Raw genomic sequence first — 13116 nt, 5'->3', positions numbered from 1 at the left:
TGCCTAACATTCTACTTTTATCTGACCGGAAAAGTACTTATCAATAATATCTATAAAAAATAAGCCTTTCATAAAAAGAACGTCCTATATTTTTTAACGTAGATTTTCAGCCAAAAATATTCACTACATTACTAGTTCTTCACGAATGTTATTGGTTGCAAGTCAGTGGTATTATTTCGAGTTATAATTTATAATTCAACCAATGAGTAAAAAATCATTTAATATAAATTAGACACTAGATAAATTATATTTCGAAATAAAGGAGAAATATTTATTTATAAAAGGTTTGTTCGTAGAGGGGTTCACAACGGTTGTGAAGTGTACAGAGCAAGCGCGGATTTTCGCTACCCAGAAATGCAATTGCGCTTGCTCTTTACAATTTACAACCGTTGTGAACCACTCTACGAACAAACCTTTTATAAAAAACAAGCATAAATTGTCCCATTTTAAGGACGAAGTTGAGAACCTGTACAATTCCTAAACACAGAATGTACTTTTGAATAGTTTCTTACTTGATATTGAAGAAGCAGAAAGAAAAAAATATACACGGTTCCTATTTAAAAAACAACTCTTCAGCTCTTTGATGGTGAATAATTTCTCTGATCGAATGAAAATACCATATAAACTATAAAAATTACTAAACAAAAACTTTTCGGAATTTTTGAATAGATACTTGAGCAGAAACCCAATAAACGAATATTGCTAAAAATTTAACGGGTTATTCTATCAAACCACTGATATCATTATTTGATTTCGAACAGGACGTTTCTATAATATATAGAGTGTAAATTTATATTTTTCAAAAATTTAATGGCTCATTAGGGTGTCCTTTAAGATGGGCCCAGAAAAATAATTTTAATTATTTTTATGGTGTAGTATATTCCTATATGAAAAATTGTCAATGTCAATTTTCTATGAATATAGGATCATCTTGTAAGTATATCGAAAACCAAGTTTTTTCTACACGAAACTCATCCTCCTGAAATGTCCAAAATACATCCCTGAGTTCCTGAGCTCTTAGAGGATGAGTTTCGTGTAGAAAAAACTTGGTTTTCGATATACTTACAAGATGATCCTATATTCATAGAAAATTGACATAGGTATATATACCTATTTTGGAAAGCTGAAATGTCCAAAATACATCCCTGAGTTCCTGAGCTCTTAGAGGATGAGTTTCGTGTAGAAAAAACTTGGTTTTCGATATACTTACAAGACTAGAATGTCCTTTCTGGGCGTATTTCATTGGATCCATATTTTTGGCAATTTTTTGTGAAAAACCGTTAATAGATAGAGCAGTATCTTACAAAAATACCCAGATGGGGATAGAGAAGCAAAAAAAGTTGTTATAGATTTGAATTTATGGAGTTTGTAGAATTTTTTCGTATAAGCGGCAATATCGCAACATTGAAAATATTTCGGTCGAATAGATCAGAAGCGTAAACCCTAGTTCTCAAATTTTCAGAACAATCCTACGATCCGTAAACGTAATATAGGCTGTAAGACACCCTGTACTTGTAAGATGCCCTTAGTGACCATATAATTTTGAGCATCTTTACAATTTCATTGCCCTAGTTTCTGAAGCTTCCTCCCCACATAATTTGAAAGGTCATATTGATCTGAATATGATAGTGCGTGTGCTTTAACATTTTGAACTGAAACGAAAATAGTTAAGAAGAGAAATAATTCATCAACATTCTCCTTGGTTAATTTTAAAAAAAAGATAACGACTTTTTCAGTTGTAGATACATAAAAACTGCTCAACATCCTAGCAGAAGTGTAACTTTTCTTCAATTATTTGTTGCCACTCTCTATATTGGTAAAAAAAATCTGTTATTAACTTTTTACTGAAACAAAAACTCCTTCAAGGTAAAAAATGATTTGGTAATGATTGGTGATATTGAAATCAAATCGGCATTTTTGAGACTTGAAGGATTGGAATTATTCCATAGATATTCAGCTTTCCTGATAAATATCCCGAAAAGCCTTGAGATTTTCATTTTTTATTTTGATTTACATATTGCATAATAGTATGTCTATGGCTGTCCCATAAAACAGAAAGCAAATACTTCACATACCTGAAAATGATCGGCACAATAAAATGTCAGAAATAATACTAACGGAAGAAATACTATGTAATGAAAAATGGCACTTGTATCAACTAAGACGTTAGATCTTTTCTCATTTCCATGACACTTATATATAACAATGAGAATCTAAATTGAGAGAGGCACCTTGCCAATCAATGCGGATTGGTTTTATATCCGTTATTGGTACAAACCTTTTGGATCGTCGACGCGTTGGAAATTGAAAGTAGGCAATGAATCTTTCCGGATAATAAATCTGAATTCTTTTAAAATGTTAATATAATTGAAATATTATACGCTGATAAACATCATATATAGAAGAAAAGAAATATTCTATAAACAGAAATTGCTCAGGGTAAAAATTGCGTTGATCATCAAAATATATAGGTCACTCCAGCAAATTACGTTGTGAAAGTTAACAAAAATGGAGTGGAACCTCTATAAATGAGAGGTTTCTTCATCCCCTTTTTTTCTAGTCTAGTTGCCTGTGGAACTTTCAATTGCCTGCTACTGAATAATTCCCTGGAAAGAAGTCGAGTTTCCGGTGTTTCTCAACGAACTTCATTTATAGGCTCATTTTTGTGGCTTATGGAAAATTGTGACCACGAAATTTGAATTTTGTTCGCAAACGCACCATAATCATAATCATCCTTCACCGTCTCATGGGAAACGGAAGAAACTGTTCATATTCCATTCCAGTACCGGAAAGGGTAAATGACACCTACTTTTTTCTAATATCCACCATCTCAACGTCACAAGTCAGCACAAATGTAGCACATATAAAAATTTTCAGCATAAAAACACTAAAGTGCTTGGCTAACTTTTTGCCAAAATCTTTATTATTCGAGAAACTAGAAAAATTTTCGTGAAAATTTCAACGGCACAAGTTAGGACACGTGTAGCACAATTTTTTCCATACGTTTTCATTAGCAAACGAAAGTGCTGGGCCAGCTTTTATTCAATTTCGCGATTTCTCGGAAAATTCGAAAATTTTCGAGTAAGTCAGCACAAATGTTGCACAAATTCTTCCACTCATTTTAAGGAACAAAAAACAAAAGTGGTGGGCTAACTTTTTTTTTCATTTTTGATTTTCTGGGAAATTTCTTAAAATTTGAAACGGTACAACTCAGTACATGAAAATACATAGCAAATTTAACTTAAACTTAAACAATTAAATTTTGAATTTTTCCTGAAAGCAAAAATTTGGTATGTGATAGAGCAAGTGCTGCTACAAAGTTCGCACAACAGAAGAAGTACACGTTTTTAGTTGTTACTCTTCTTGTGAATTCTTATTATGTATAAAGGTACTGATATATTTAACTCTTACCTTCTCCTTCGTGCACCCATTTGACTGACCTCTTTTTTCTATTTACATACATAGACTGCCCTTTACTTGTCTGATTGCTGATATCACTCAGAGAACTTGAAATTCTCTTAGCCAGCTCAACTTGTTCTTCCATGGTGGGATGAAGTCCTTTCGCGTAGAATGCAGAATTTGCAAACATTTTTTCTGCAAGCAAATAGTTGTATTCGATGATATTTTCGACTCAAATTTCTAAGAATAAATATCAACAAAAATATGGAACGAAAAGATAGGTTATAACTATGGAATTCTCTATATCTTGTAAGGGCTGATGATATACAAAATACATGAGACTCTGTGCCAACGATGTTACACTTTTGTGGGACCTCGTGTTCTAGATAGGCATCGAATTCAATGAGGAAATTGACCACCATTTTACTCGTGTGTAGTTGGCGCCGACTTTCATGAAAAACATTTTCTTTTAGTTCTGGGTAGATTGCAAAGAGTTCTGGAGTTCTTGATACAAATTTTGAATAGAAATTTGTCAAAAACAGATGCACCTAGAACTCAAATGGCTAATCATCAGCCAAAGCTACATAGGGGTAAAATCGCAAACCCTCTTTTATTTTTCACCTTTTTCACTTTTGTCTGTTCACTCAAAAATATTCATTGAAAAGATGATTTTATTTGGAAACTTGTTTTCCATGGAAGATGGGAAAAAATTAGTTATTTTTGAGTTTTAAATCAGTGCAATGTTGTCCGTTCTAGGTTAAAGTTCCATCAGTAATTACATATTTCTCACAATGAGAATTATTTACTTCAGTAAATAAATTAATTCGAAAATATGTGATGAAAATAATTTACGTTTATACAAACTGTTTGAAGGGATTCCTAATCTATATTCCATTCACTCTTATAAAAGCACTCGGTTGGCCATGGATATTCGACACATTCCACACTGCATAGTAAGATAATGTGAGGTTATGACTCTTGTTTTAAACATTTTTGGTTTTTAAATCAGCGCTATGCTATATGTTGTACGTTCTACATGAAAGTCTCAATATTTTCGTAAATTATCTTAATGTGAAATTACCATGGAAAATATGAATTCGAAAGTATATGATGAACATTATTGGAGTTTATACAAACTGATTGAAGGGATTCCAAATCTAGTTATTTGCATAGTAAGGGCAGGAGATCAGTTTTCGAATACATTTATTTCTGCTATGGAAGAAAATAAATAACTTCTTTGGCTAATAAAGGTTGAAGACGTTACACCAGTTGTTAATTTAAAAAAATCAACCCAAAGCTGGAATACATCTTATGCAGTGGTAGAGGGAATCTCTCAAAGGAGAAGCAAGAATCTGAATTCTTCAACAAATATCATCTTGCAATAATGGAAGAAGTCCATAGACTTAGAGACATGGACTGTGCCTTCCCTTTTTATCTATGCATGAAATACGGTCAAAAAAAGTGACAGAGAGAAACGCACGTCGGGAATGCAGTTGTCTTTTTCTAGGACCTTTCCTACCTTTAGTACCTTTAAACGGAAGATTCTTGAGGTCAAAAGAAACACTTTTTTCCGTTACCATTTTTTCCGAATCGCCTCGGTTTGAAAAACCATAAAAAATGTTATTTTTAGTTCTATATCAAAAACGTTTTTATCTAATGAAAGAAATTTTGGAATATAGTTTTTTATTTATTTGATTAATCTTTTTTGAACACAAGATATCCCGGAGTCTTTCAGTTTTCTCATTGTAAGCATTACGTACCATAAACATACCAAAAATTCAACGAACCCAACTCTTTAAACTGAGTTGGATGCTATCTAATGAATATTGAACGTTTTGTGAAATAAAAGTATTCTTCATATTTTCCCGTATAATGCACCGTTTTCGAGTCATTTGATGTTCAAAAATAAAAAAGTATCTGAGAATTTTGAAAAATTTTAATTTGGCTGATTACAACTCTGTTCAAAAGATCCAGAGATGTGTAGTGTCACAGATTTAGCTAGTTATTCTGAAGGTAATTTTGTTTTTTCAGGGGTGGCACAGTTCATTATGAAAATTTAAAATGGCTATATTTTTTTTATCAGAACCGAATCGGAGGAAATTGTATAGAAAAAAGTGTTTTGACCTTAAGAATCTACTGTTAAAATATTTCTACGAGTTAAAGCTTTACCCTATATAAAACAGGGATTTTTTCCGAACGATATGAAAAATAGGTTTCTGAAAAACTCACTTCTAGGGGCCATTTTCAATTCACTTTCCTGCGCCGGGGTGAGTATCTTATCAACATTGATTGGGTGTGAAGTATTCTCATCCTGAAAAAAAAATGATTCGTTAAAATGTTTTTGATGTACTTTTTACGAGAGATCAAAATTCGATAGAATCTTCTACTAAATGGCAACAAATCAACGAGACGTAGTTGATAATGCTATCAGACTATTGTCTGAATGAATATGAGCACATTTAAGAACAATTCAACAACGACTATAACAGAACCTATGTTACCTAAGAAATATAATTCTCAAATATAAATAAAGTATTTTATTAGGATGAATTACGATCCGAAGAAAATATCTGTTTTTTCGCTAAATTTCCTGCGGAATTCGGGTTGGACATTTCTGAAAAGTAAATTCGAAGACTTTTGTAATGAACTGTCACTCCGACCCCCATTCCCAATTCCAAATTAATAAAGCGCCTCCTTCTAGGGCATTTTGTTTTAAAGACTTTCGAGTTTAGCAGAATGTGTCTCGCTACGAATATTAATGGACGTAATTTTGAATCATACTATGAGAAATCTCATACATCATGCCATGAAGGATTGATGTTCAAAATGAAGCCATTTAGCCATAGGGCTGAGGAGCGATGTCCAGTATAAGCGATGATATCATCAGATTGTCAAACTATCGGAGAGACATAATCTTTTACGCGGCAATAAACGACAAATGCTCAACTACAATATATGTCAAATAAGGATTACTCCAAGCATCAGTATTAGGGCCCTTAGTTTACAACATTTATATAATGACGTATCAAAAAACCCGGAAATATGTTTGCATTACACGTGGATGACAGAAGATGTGCAACAAATATTAAAAAGAAGCTGTGCTCGAGTGTTACCTTACCTTAACTTAATAATAATAATAATAATAATGTTTATTGACCCAAAATAACAAGAAAATACAAATAAATCCACCAATACACAATCGTCAACAAAACATTCAAAGACCACAAAAGTGCCAAGCACTTGTCTGTGGTAATAATTTTACTTATCTACATACGCATTTATGCACATATGGAGGTGAGTTTACTTTATTCTTTCTAATCACAATCTAATGCTGAAGGTGAGTAATTACTAAAAACCAAAAGTCCATAATAACTAAATAAAATTATTTCTATTCCAGAAGGAAACCCAAAAGTTCCAGTGTTGTTGTTCTATCCAGTGTCTTATCTGCCAGTTGTAGTTGGAATGAGACCGAATGTCCCTCAAATGCTCTGGAAGCCTGTTGTACAGAAGTGGGGCGAGGTAGGTAAATGTTCTAAGAGTACTCGTTTTACTTAATTTAGGCAAGTTTATATGTTTATTTCTCAATTTTCTGCCTTTCTCAGGTACAGGTGTAGAAGTGTTGTGCTGATGTATGAGGAGGGTCCTTGCATATAGTTGCCTGGTAGTAAGCAATTTCGCAGTCCTGAATAGGTCTTCCATTGGATGAGTAATAGGTTTCTTGTAAATAATCTTTAATATCCATTTCTGCATTTTTTCTATTCTTGAATAGTGGCAGTTGGCCATTCCACCCCATGCTAGTATTCCATAGTTTAAGTGTGATTCTATCAATGCATGATACACGGTTTTTAGTTCCTCTTCGTCACATATTTGCCTGATGTTTTTAAATTTGCTCAGCATCGGTCGCAGTTTTCTCACGACTAAATTGGCCTGTTCCTTCCATCTTAAGTGGCTGTCTATAAGGACTCCTAAATATTTTATTGTGTCTGTTTTCCCTATTTTGAATTCATTTTCTGATGAGAGTCTATCAAACGTTGGAGATCTTCTAAAATCACTGGTGTAATACATAAATTTTGTCTTCTCCATGTTCACCGTAAGCTTGTTAACGTCAAAGAAATTCAACAACTGACCAAAACCATATTCTGCCTTCTTTTTAACTGCCTCCGATGTTTCTCCCGTGAAAAATAGGACCGTGTCATCAGCGAAACTAATTATATCTGCCTCCAATCCGATATTGAACATTTCATTCACATAAACTAAAAACAATACAGGTCCAAGCACCGTTCCCTGAGGTACTCCGCATGTAATGGTTCTAGGACTACTAGTCGAGCCTCCAATCTTCACACACTGTTGCCTTCCGTTCATGTAACTCGACAGCAATTTATAAGATAGTCCCCTGCATCCACACTCTTCCAACGTCTTCATCAATATTTCATGGTCTACCGTATCAAAGGCTTTTTGCAGATCTACAAATATTCCTATGGCGGGAATGTTTTTATCTATAGCATCCGATATAAGAGCCACCAGTCTAGCAATTGCATCTTGTGTTGATCTTTTTCTTTGAAATCCGTATTGACTATGCGATAGCAAGTTATATTTTGTTAAGAAGCCCACTATTCGTGTTTTCAGGATCCTCTCGAAGATCTTCGCGAAAGTTGACGTCAGGGAAATCGGTCTATAATTTTTCATTTCTTCTTTATTCGACGACTTGTAAATCGGTATAACTATTGCCTTCTTTAAGATTGTCGGAAAGATACCAGTGGAAATGCTAATGTTTATGAGTTTTGTCAGCGGCTTGATGATCAATTCAGCAACAGTTTTCACACATTCGGTTTTAATTCCGTCATGTCCTGGTGCCTTCGCATTCTTGAGTGTCTTAATCTCATACAATACCTCTGCCTCATCAGTCTCGAAAAACACCATCGAATTTGATATTATCTTTTTTCTCCTCTTAATGGAGTATGCGGGGTTCTTATTCTGCATTTTCGCTGCCAAATCACTTCCGATTTCAGAGAAGTACTTATTGAATTCCTCCGCTAATTTGTGGTCATCTTTAATTAATTCACCATTTGCTTCCATCTTTATTTCAATCCTACGATTTTTGTCTCGTGCTTGCTCATTTACTACCTTCCATAGTCCTCTGCATTGGTTTTCATTTCTATCAATTTCTCTTCGGTAGTAATCCTTCTTCGCCTTCGTAAGTAGCCTCTCCAGCTTATTTTTATATTCTTTGAAATTGCTCAACATCACCAGATCTTCAGGATGTCCAATCACTTCTTTATACATCCGGTCTTTTTCTCTTATTGACGTTATGAGTCCTTTCGTTACCCAAGGCTTCCTTTTCCTACAACATCTCTTTATCTTCACTATTTTTGTGTTCATTTCAACTGCGGATTTAAGTTCAGCTATGAATCTGTTCCATGAGTCCTCGACCCTGTCCGGAGCTATCAAATCATCCCAATTAATGCTGCCCAGTGTCCCCTTCACCCCATCATAATCTATATATTTTCTCACTTTTTCAGGATCTGTCGCAGCTCGAGTCGTCTCACCTGATGAAATCCCCAGGAAAATTGTATAGTGGTCAGTGACTGTTGTATGCAGTATAGCGGGATGAAACACATAGTGACTCAATTTACTGTTCACTGAAATATGGTCTAGACAGGATCTGGTAGTAGCAGTAACGCGGGTGTAACCATTTATCATAGATTTATTTCCATGCTCTGACAAAACATTCAGATAATCCTCGCTGTCTACTGTCTGCTCCAAAATATCCACATTTATATCCCCAACAAAGACGGACATATCATAGTTAACTGCTTGGTTATTTTTTTCTAAGAACAGATCAAGATTTTCATTAAATTCACATATACTTCCAGATGGAGAGCGATACAGTTCCAAAACCTGGATTTTTTTATTGAGTTTATTTATTATCATTTTGATTACTTTAATCTGACCCATATCAAGTATTTCGTAATTGTAAAGTAAGGCATTTCTAATAAAGACAACCACTCCATCATTTTGGTTGATTAATCCTTCATTGTATATAGCGTCATAGCCGGTCATCCTATAGAGATTCAGATTCGCTATATTCCATGTTTCCGACAAAACTATACAGTCTATCTCAAATTCCAACTGAGACAGAACCACACTGAACTCATCAAAATTTTTTTCGATGCTTCTAATGTTTGCGTGTACTATTCTAAAATTATCACCCTTTGTTCCTTTGGCCATCCTCGACAACTCCCCACAGTCCTCTACGTCATGTGTGCGGACTGTTTCCACCTGATAATCCCTAACAAAACTTTCCATCACAGAATTGACAAAAACAAAACAAAACAACTGCTCCCATATCTATTCCAATCTATTCTTTTCAACTTTTCATACCTTCTACTTGTTCTGCTGATTTTAGATGTATTATCTTTGATATCTCAGTCTTTCGACAGAACACCTTTCCTCCCCTCGTCCATACGAACCTATAATCCTCGTTTCGTAACTCCTTCGCTTTCCTGAACAACTCCTGTACAGATTTAGGAAGATCTTCATTTATATAAATTCTTCTCTCTTCGCCTCCAATTCCTGTATTCTCTGTAGTTAAATTTCCGATTATTCTGCGTTTGTTCAATATTCTAATTTTAGTCCTTTCATCAGGAAGTACAACCACAACAGGTTTAATGGCGCCTTTTGAGGGGAGATATCGTATCTTGTAACTTTTCTCCTCAATGTTTACTTCCAATTTTTTCATAACCTTTGCGATCTCCTCCTCGTTTTTAACTCCTAATATGACGATGTTGTTTTTTCTAGCTTCAACCTCCGTTATATCCGCTCTAACTTTCGCTTCCTCTTTCAGCTGCCCGATTTCTGCTTTTAGTTCCTTTATTGTTGTTTTCATCACTTCATGTTCCCTTTTCAAGACACGATTTTCCTTCTTCATTTCCTCCATGGACATTCTCATGTTTTCAATCAATTCATTATTGAATTCTAAGGCAGTTTCTATTGTTTCCATTTTACTCAGTAGTTCCTCAAACATCTCCTCTACTGGCTTAGATGAACTATCTACTTTTTTCGGTTTACCTGTGCTGATCCTCCTTCCCAATTTCTCTACCAAGTCGGTGACGCTTTCCTCATCAGATTCTTTCGATACAGTACAACTCTGGCATTGCCATGTAAAATTCTTTTTTCCTAGGATATCTTCCTTTTTCAGGGAAGTACAAGTTAGATAACTTGTAGATAACTAAGAGCTAAGAAAGGAACAATATCTAATGGTGGGTTTACGCAAAGTTCCCAAGAACGAAGGCCTAAGAAAGGGACACGACAAACTCATTGGCAGATGGCTACCTTTAGATCTTACATCTGAGAATCGCTACATGAATCCACCCTAAGGCGGGTCTGATCATAGCATGTTCAATGTAAAAATATGAAAATATCTCAAAAACTTTTGATTGCATTATGTGTACTGGCAACTCAATATCAAATAACTATTTACAAAAAATAAAGAGTTTCTGTCTGGATAACTCTGAAGGCTTTCACTTGAAATATCAAGAACCAGAACTTACTGATGAAAAGGTAGATTCTTTTTGATTGAATCAAAAAGTCTTCGTGAATGAAAAAGTTATGGGAAAAACTAAATATACAGGGTGTATGTCACACCCTGTTTATTTAGTTTTTTCGCAGGCACCATATTATCCATTTATTGACATAATAAATGAATAATATGGTGCGGAAAGCGGACGTTATGACGGTTCAGAAAAATATGTTTTATGTTGAGCAAAAGTTACATGGTTTTCGAGATATTGAATATTTTCGAAAATTCAAGAACTACGCCCTGCAAATGATGGAATTTTGTTAGTGTGTTTTTTGCATAGTATTCCCTGATATAGATGCGCTATCAAATGATATCCATTATTTTTGGGGCGCATGCAAAGATTTTCTTCAAACAAAGATCTAACTGAAATTTTCTGTTTTGCTTTTTTTCCCAAGTTCAACCTAGCGTGGTGTAAAAAATGATATGGTTTCCTGAGTGCCAAACCAAGGAAAAACATGAATGTTTCATTGAGATTCCGAAATGGTATAACTCTCGGTATTTCCAGCATTTAATACAAAATGAATCTCTTACAATGAGTCAAAGTCTGATGGTTTGATGTAAGTTTGTTTTTAAAATTTTGAGCAGCTCAAATGAAAAATGCAAGAAAAATAAAGCAATCATTCATTTCAACTTAGAGAAGAAAGTCTTCACTCAATGTAATATAGGAATTTATGTTTATTTTTTTTCTTAATTACAAAAGTGCTAAAATTTACTTCATTACTTGAAATTCATTTGAAAATATTAATTTCATAATCATGGGGCTTAATAAAGAGAGAAAAAGAGACGAAATAACAATTTTGAAATATTTTTTTCGTTGGATTTTCCCGATTTTCAAAAGGTGTTCAAAATGGCCATCAGGAGCTTAGGGGTCGTCAAGACAAGACTTGTCTTGATGACAAATTTCTTGTCTTGATATTTTCTTGACATATTAAATCTTGTCTTGAATTGATTAACCAGTGACACCGGATATTGTGATTCCCCGACGAACTTTTTATTGCGTTTCGTGCAATATTCCCTGATATTTATTCGTGTTCTGACGAACTCATAATGACGTCTCGAAGTTGCACTATTTACCCAGTTCGGTTGAGTGAAATGATTATTACCAAGATAATACAGAAAGAAGGCTCAATAGGAGATCGAAAATATTCGACTCTCTTTGGTATCTCCACTCGCCACGTCGTACAAGCGCGTATAACTATCATATAATCAGGCAATGAAATTTAAATAATAACAACGTTTTGGCACAAAAGTTGAAGTTATTCTAAATTATCGTCTTTTTAACTTTACCTATTACTGTCTATCGATAAGACACTGCTAACGGACCCCAGTTCTGTCAATTGAACTTGTCTTTTCCACCTTCTACGTCATCACCCTTCCAATCGGCTTTGAACTGAATTGCAACTTCTTTCTAAACTAACTCTTGATTATCACAAAGTGGTAGTCTTATTTCACCATAAGTGACATTGACTCTTCAGTAAACAGAACGTCTGCTGAGCCATTTGGCTCCGATTTTAACTCAGAATATTCACTAACAAGCAATAAAGAGAAACGTGAGTTTTGATAAAAATATAAAATGATCAGTGAAACTAAAGTGACTTCGACTAATGCGAGCGAAAATGATAAATCTGAATCTGAAACCATAGCTTCGAAACCGGCAGTAAAAGGAAAAAGCAGCAGCATTCACCAATGCGAGATAGTGATAGGTACTAGTGGCAATACTGACAGAAAGAAATTCTGTTATTCTTTCGAAATTCAGGTGGACAAAAGTACCAACGGCGAAATTAATAAATGAGCCAAGATTATACCATGTTTTCATAAACATAAAAAAGTGTAGCCTGAAAGTAAAAATTGCAAATCTAGATCCAATCGGACTTTCAACAGGATTATCATAAATTATTTTCAATTCATAATTGTCTAACAAAAAATGTGTGCAATAAATAGAAATAGGTATTCCATGTTAAAATACGTTATGGTTAGACAAGGAATATTTCAAGATTTCTTGTTTTCTTAACAGGAAATCTTGGTATTGACATAACATTTCTTGTCTTGTCCTGAAATTCAGAAATTACTTCTTGTCTTGAAATTTTCAAGAACTTGGCCCCTATTCACTAAATGCCCTACACTAGTATACACCATCC

At 34.3% G+C, this 13116-nt stretch overlaps 1 protein-coding gene across 4 annotated transcripts in view; it reads right to left on the bottom strand.

Moving 5' to 3' along the window:
* LOC123311634 overlaps positions 1-13116 on the bottom strand; it is a 70550-nt gene that overhangs the window by 25264 nt on the left and 32170 nt on the right. For all 4 annotated transcript variants that reach the window (XM_044895700.1, XM_044895704.1, XM_044895709.1 and 1 more), the window contains 2 exons: positions 5629-5710; positions 3412-3594 (listed from right to left, as the gene is read on the bottom strand). In XM_044895700.1, the coding sequence (XP_044751635.1) occupies positions 3412-3594; positions 5629-5710 (265 nt within the window). The remainder of the gene's footprint in view (positions 1-3411; positions 3595-5628; positions 5711-13116) is intronic.

This window comes from Coccinella septempunctata, chromosome 1 (assembly GCF_907165205.1).
Source record: "Coccinella septempunctata chromosome 1, icCocSept1.1, whole genome shotgun sequence".
NCBI lineage: Eukaryota > Metazoa > Arthropoda > Insecta > Coleoptera > Coccinellidae > Coccinella > Coccinella septempunctata.
Note: the sequence above shows the minus strand (reverse complement) of the source record. Positions and strands in the feature narration are given on the sequence as shown.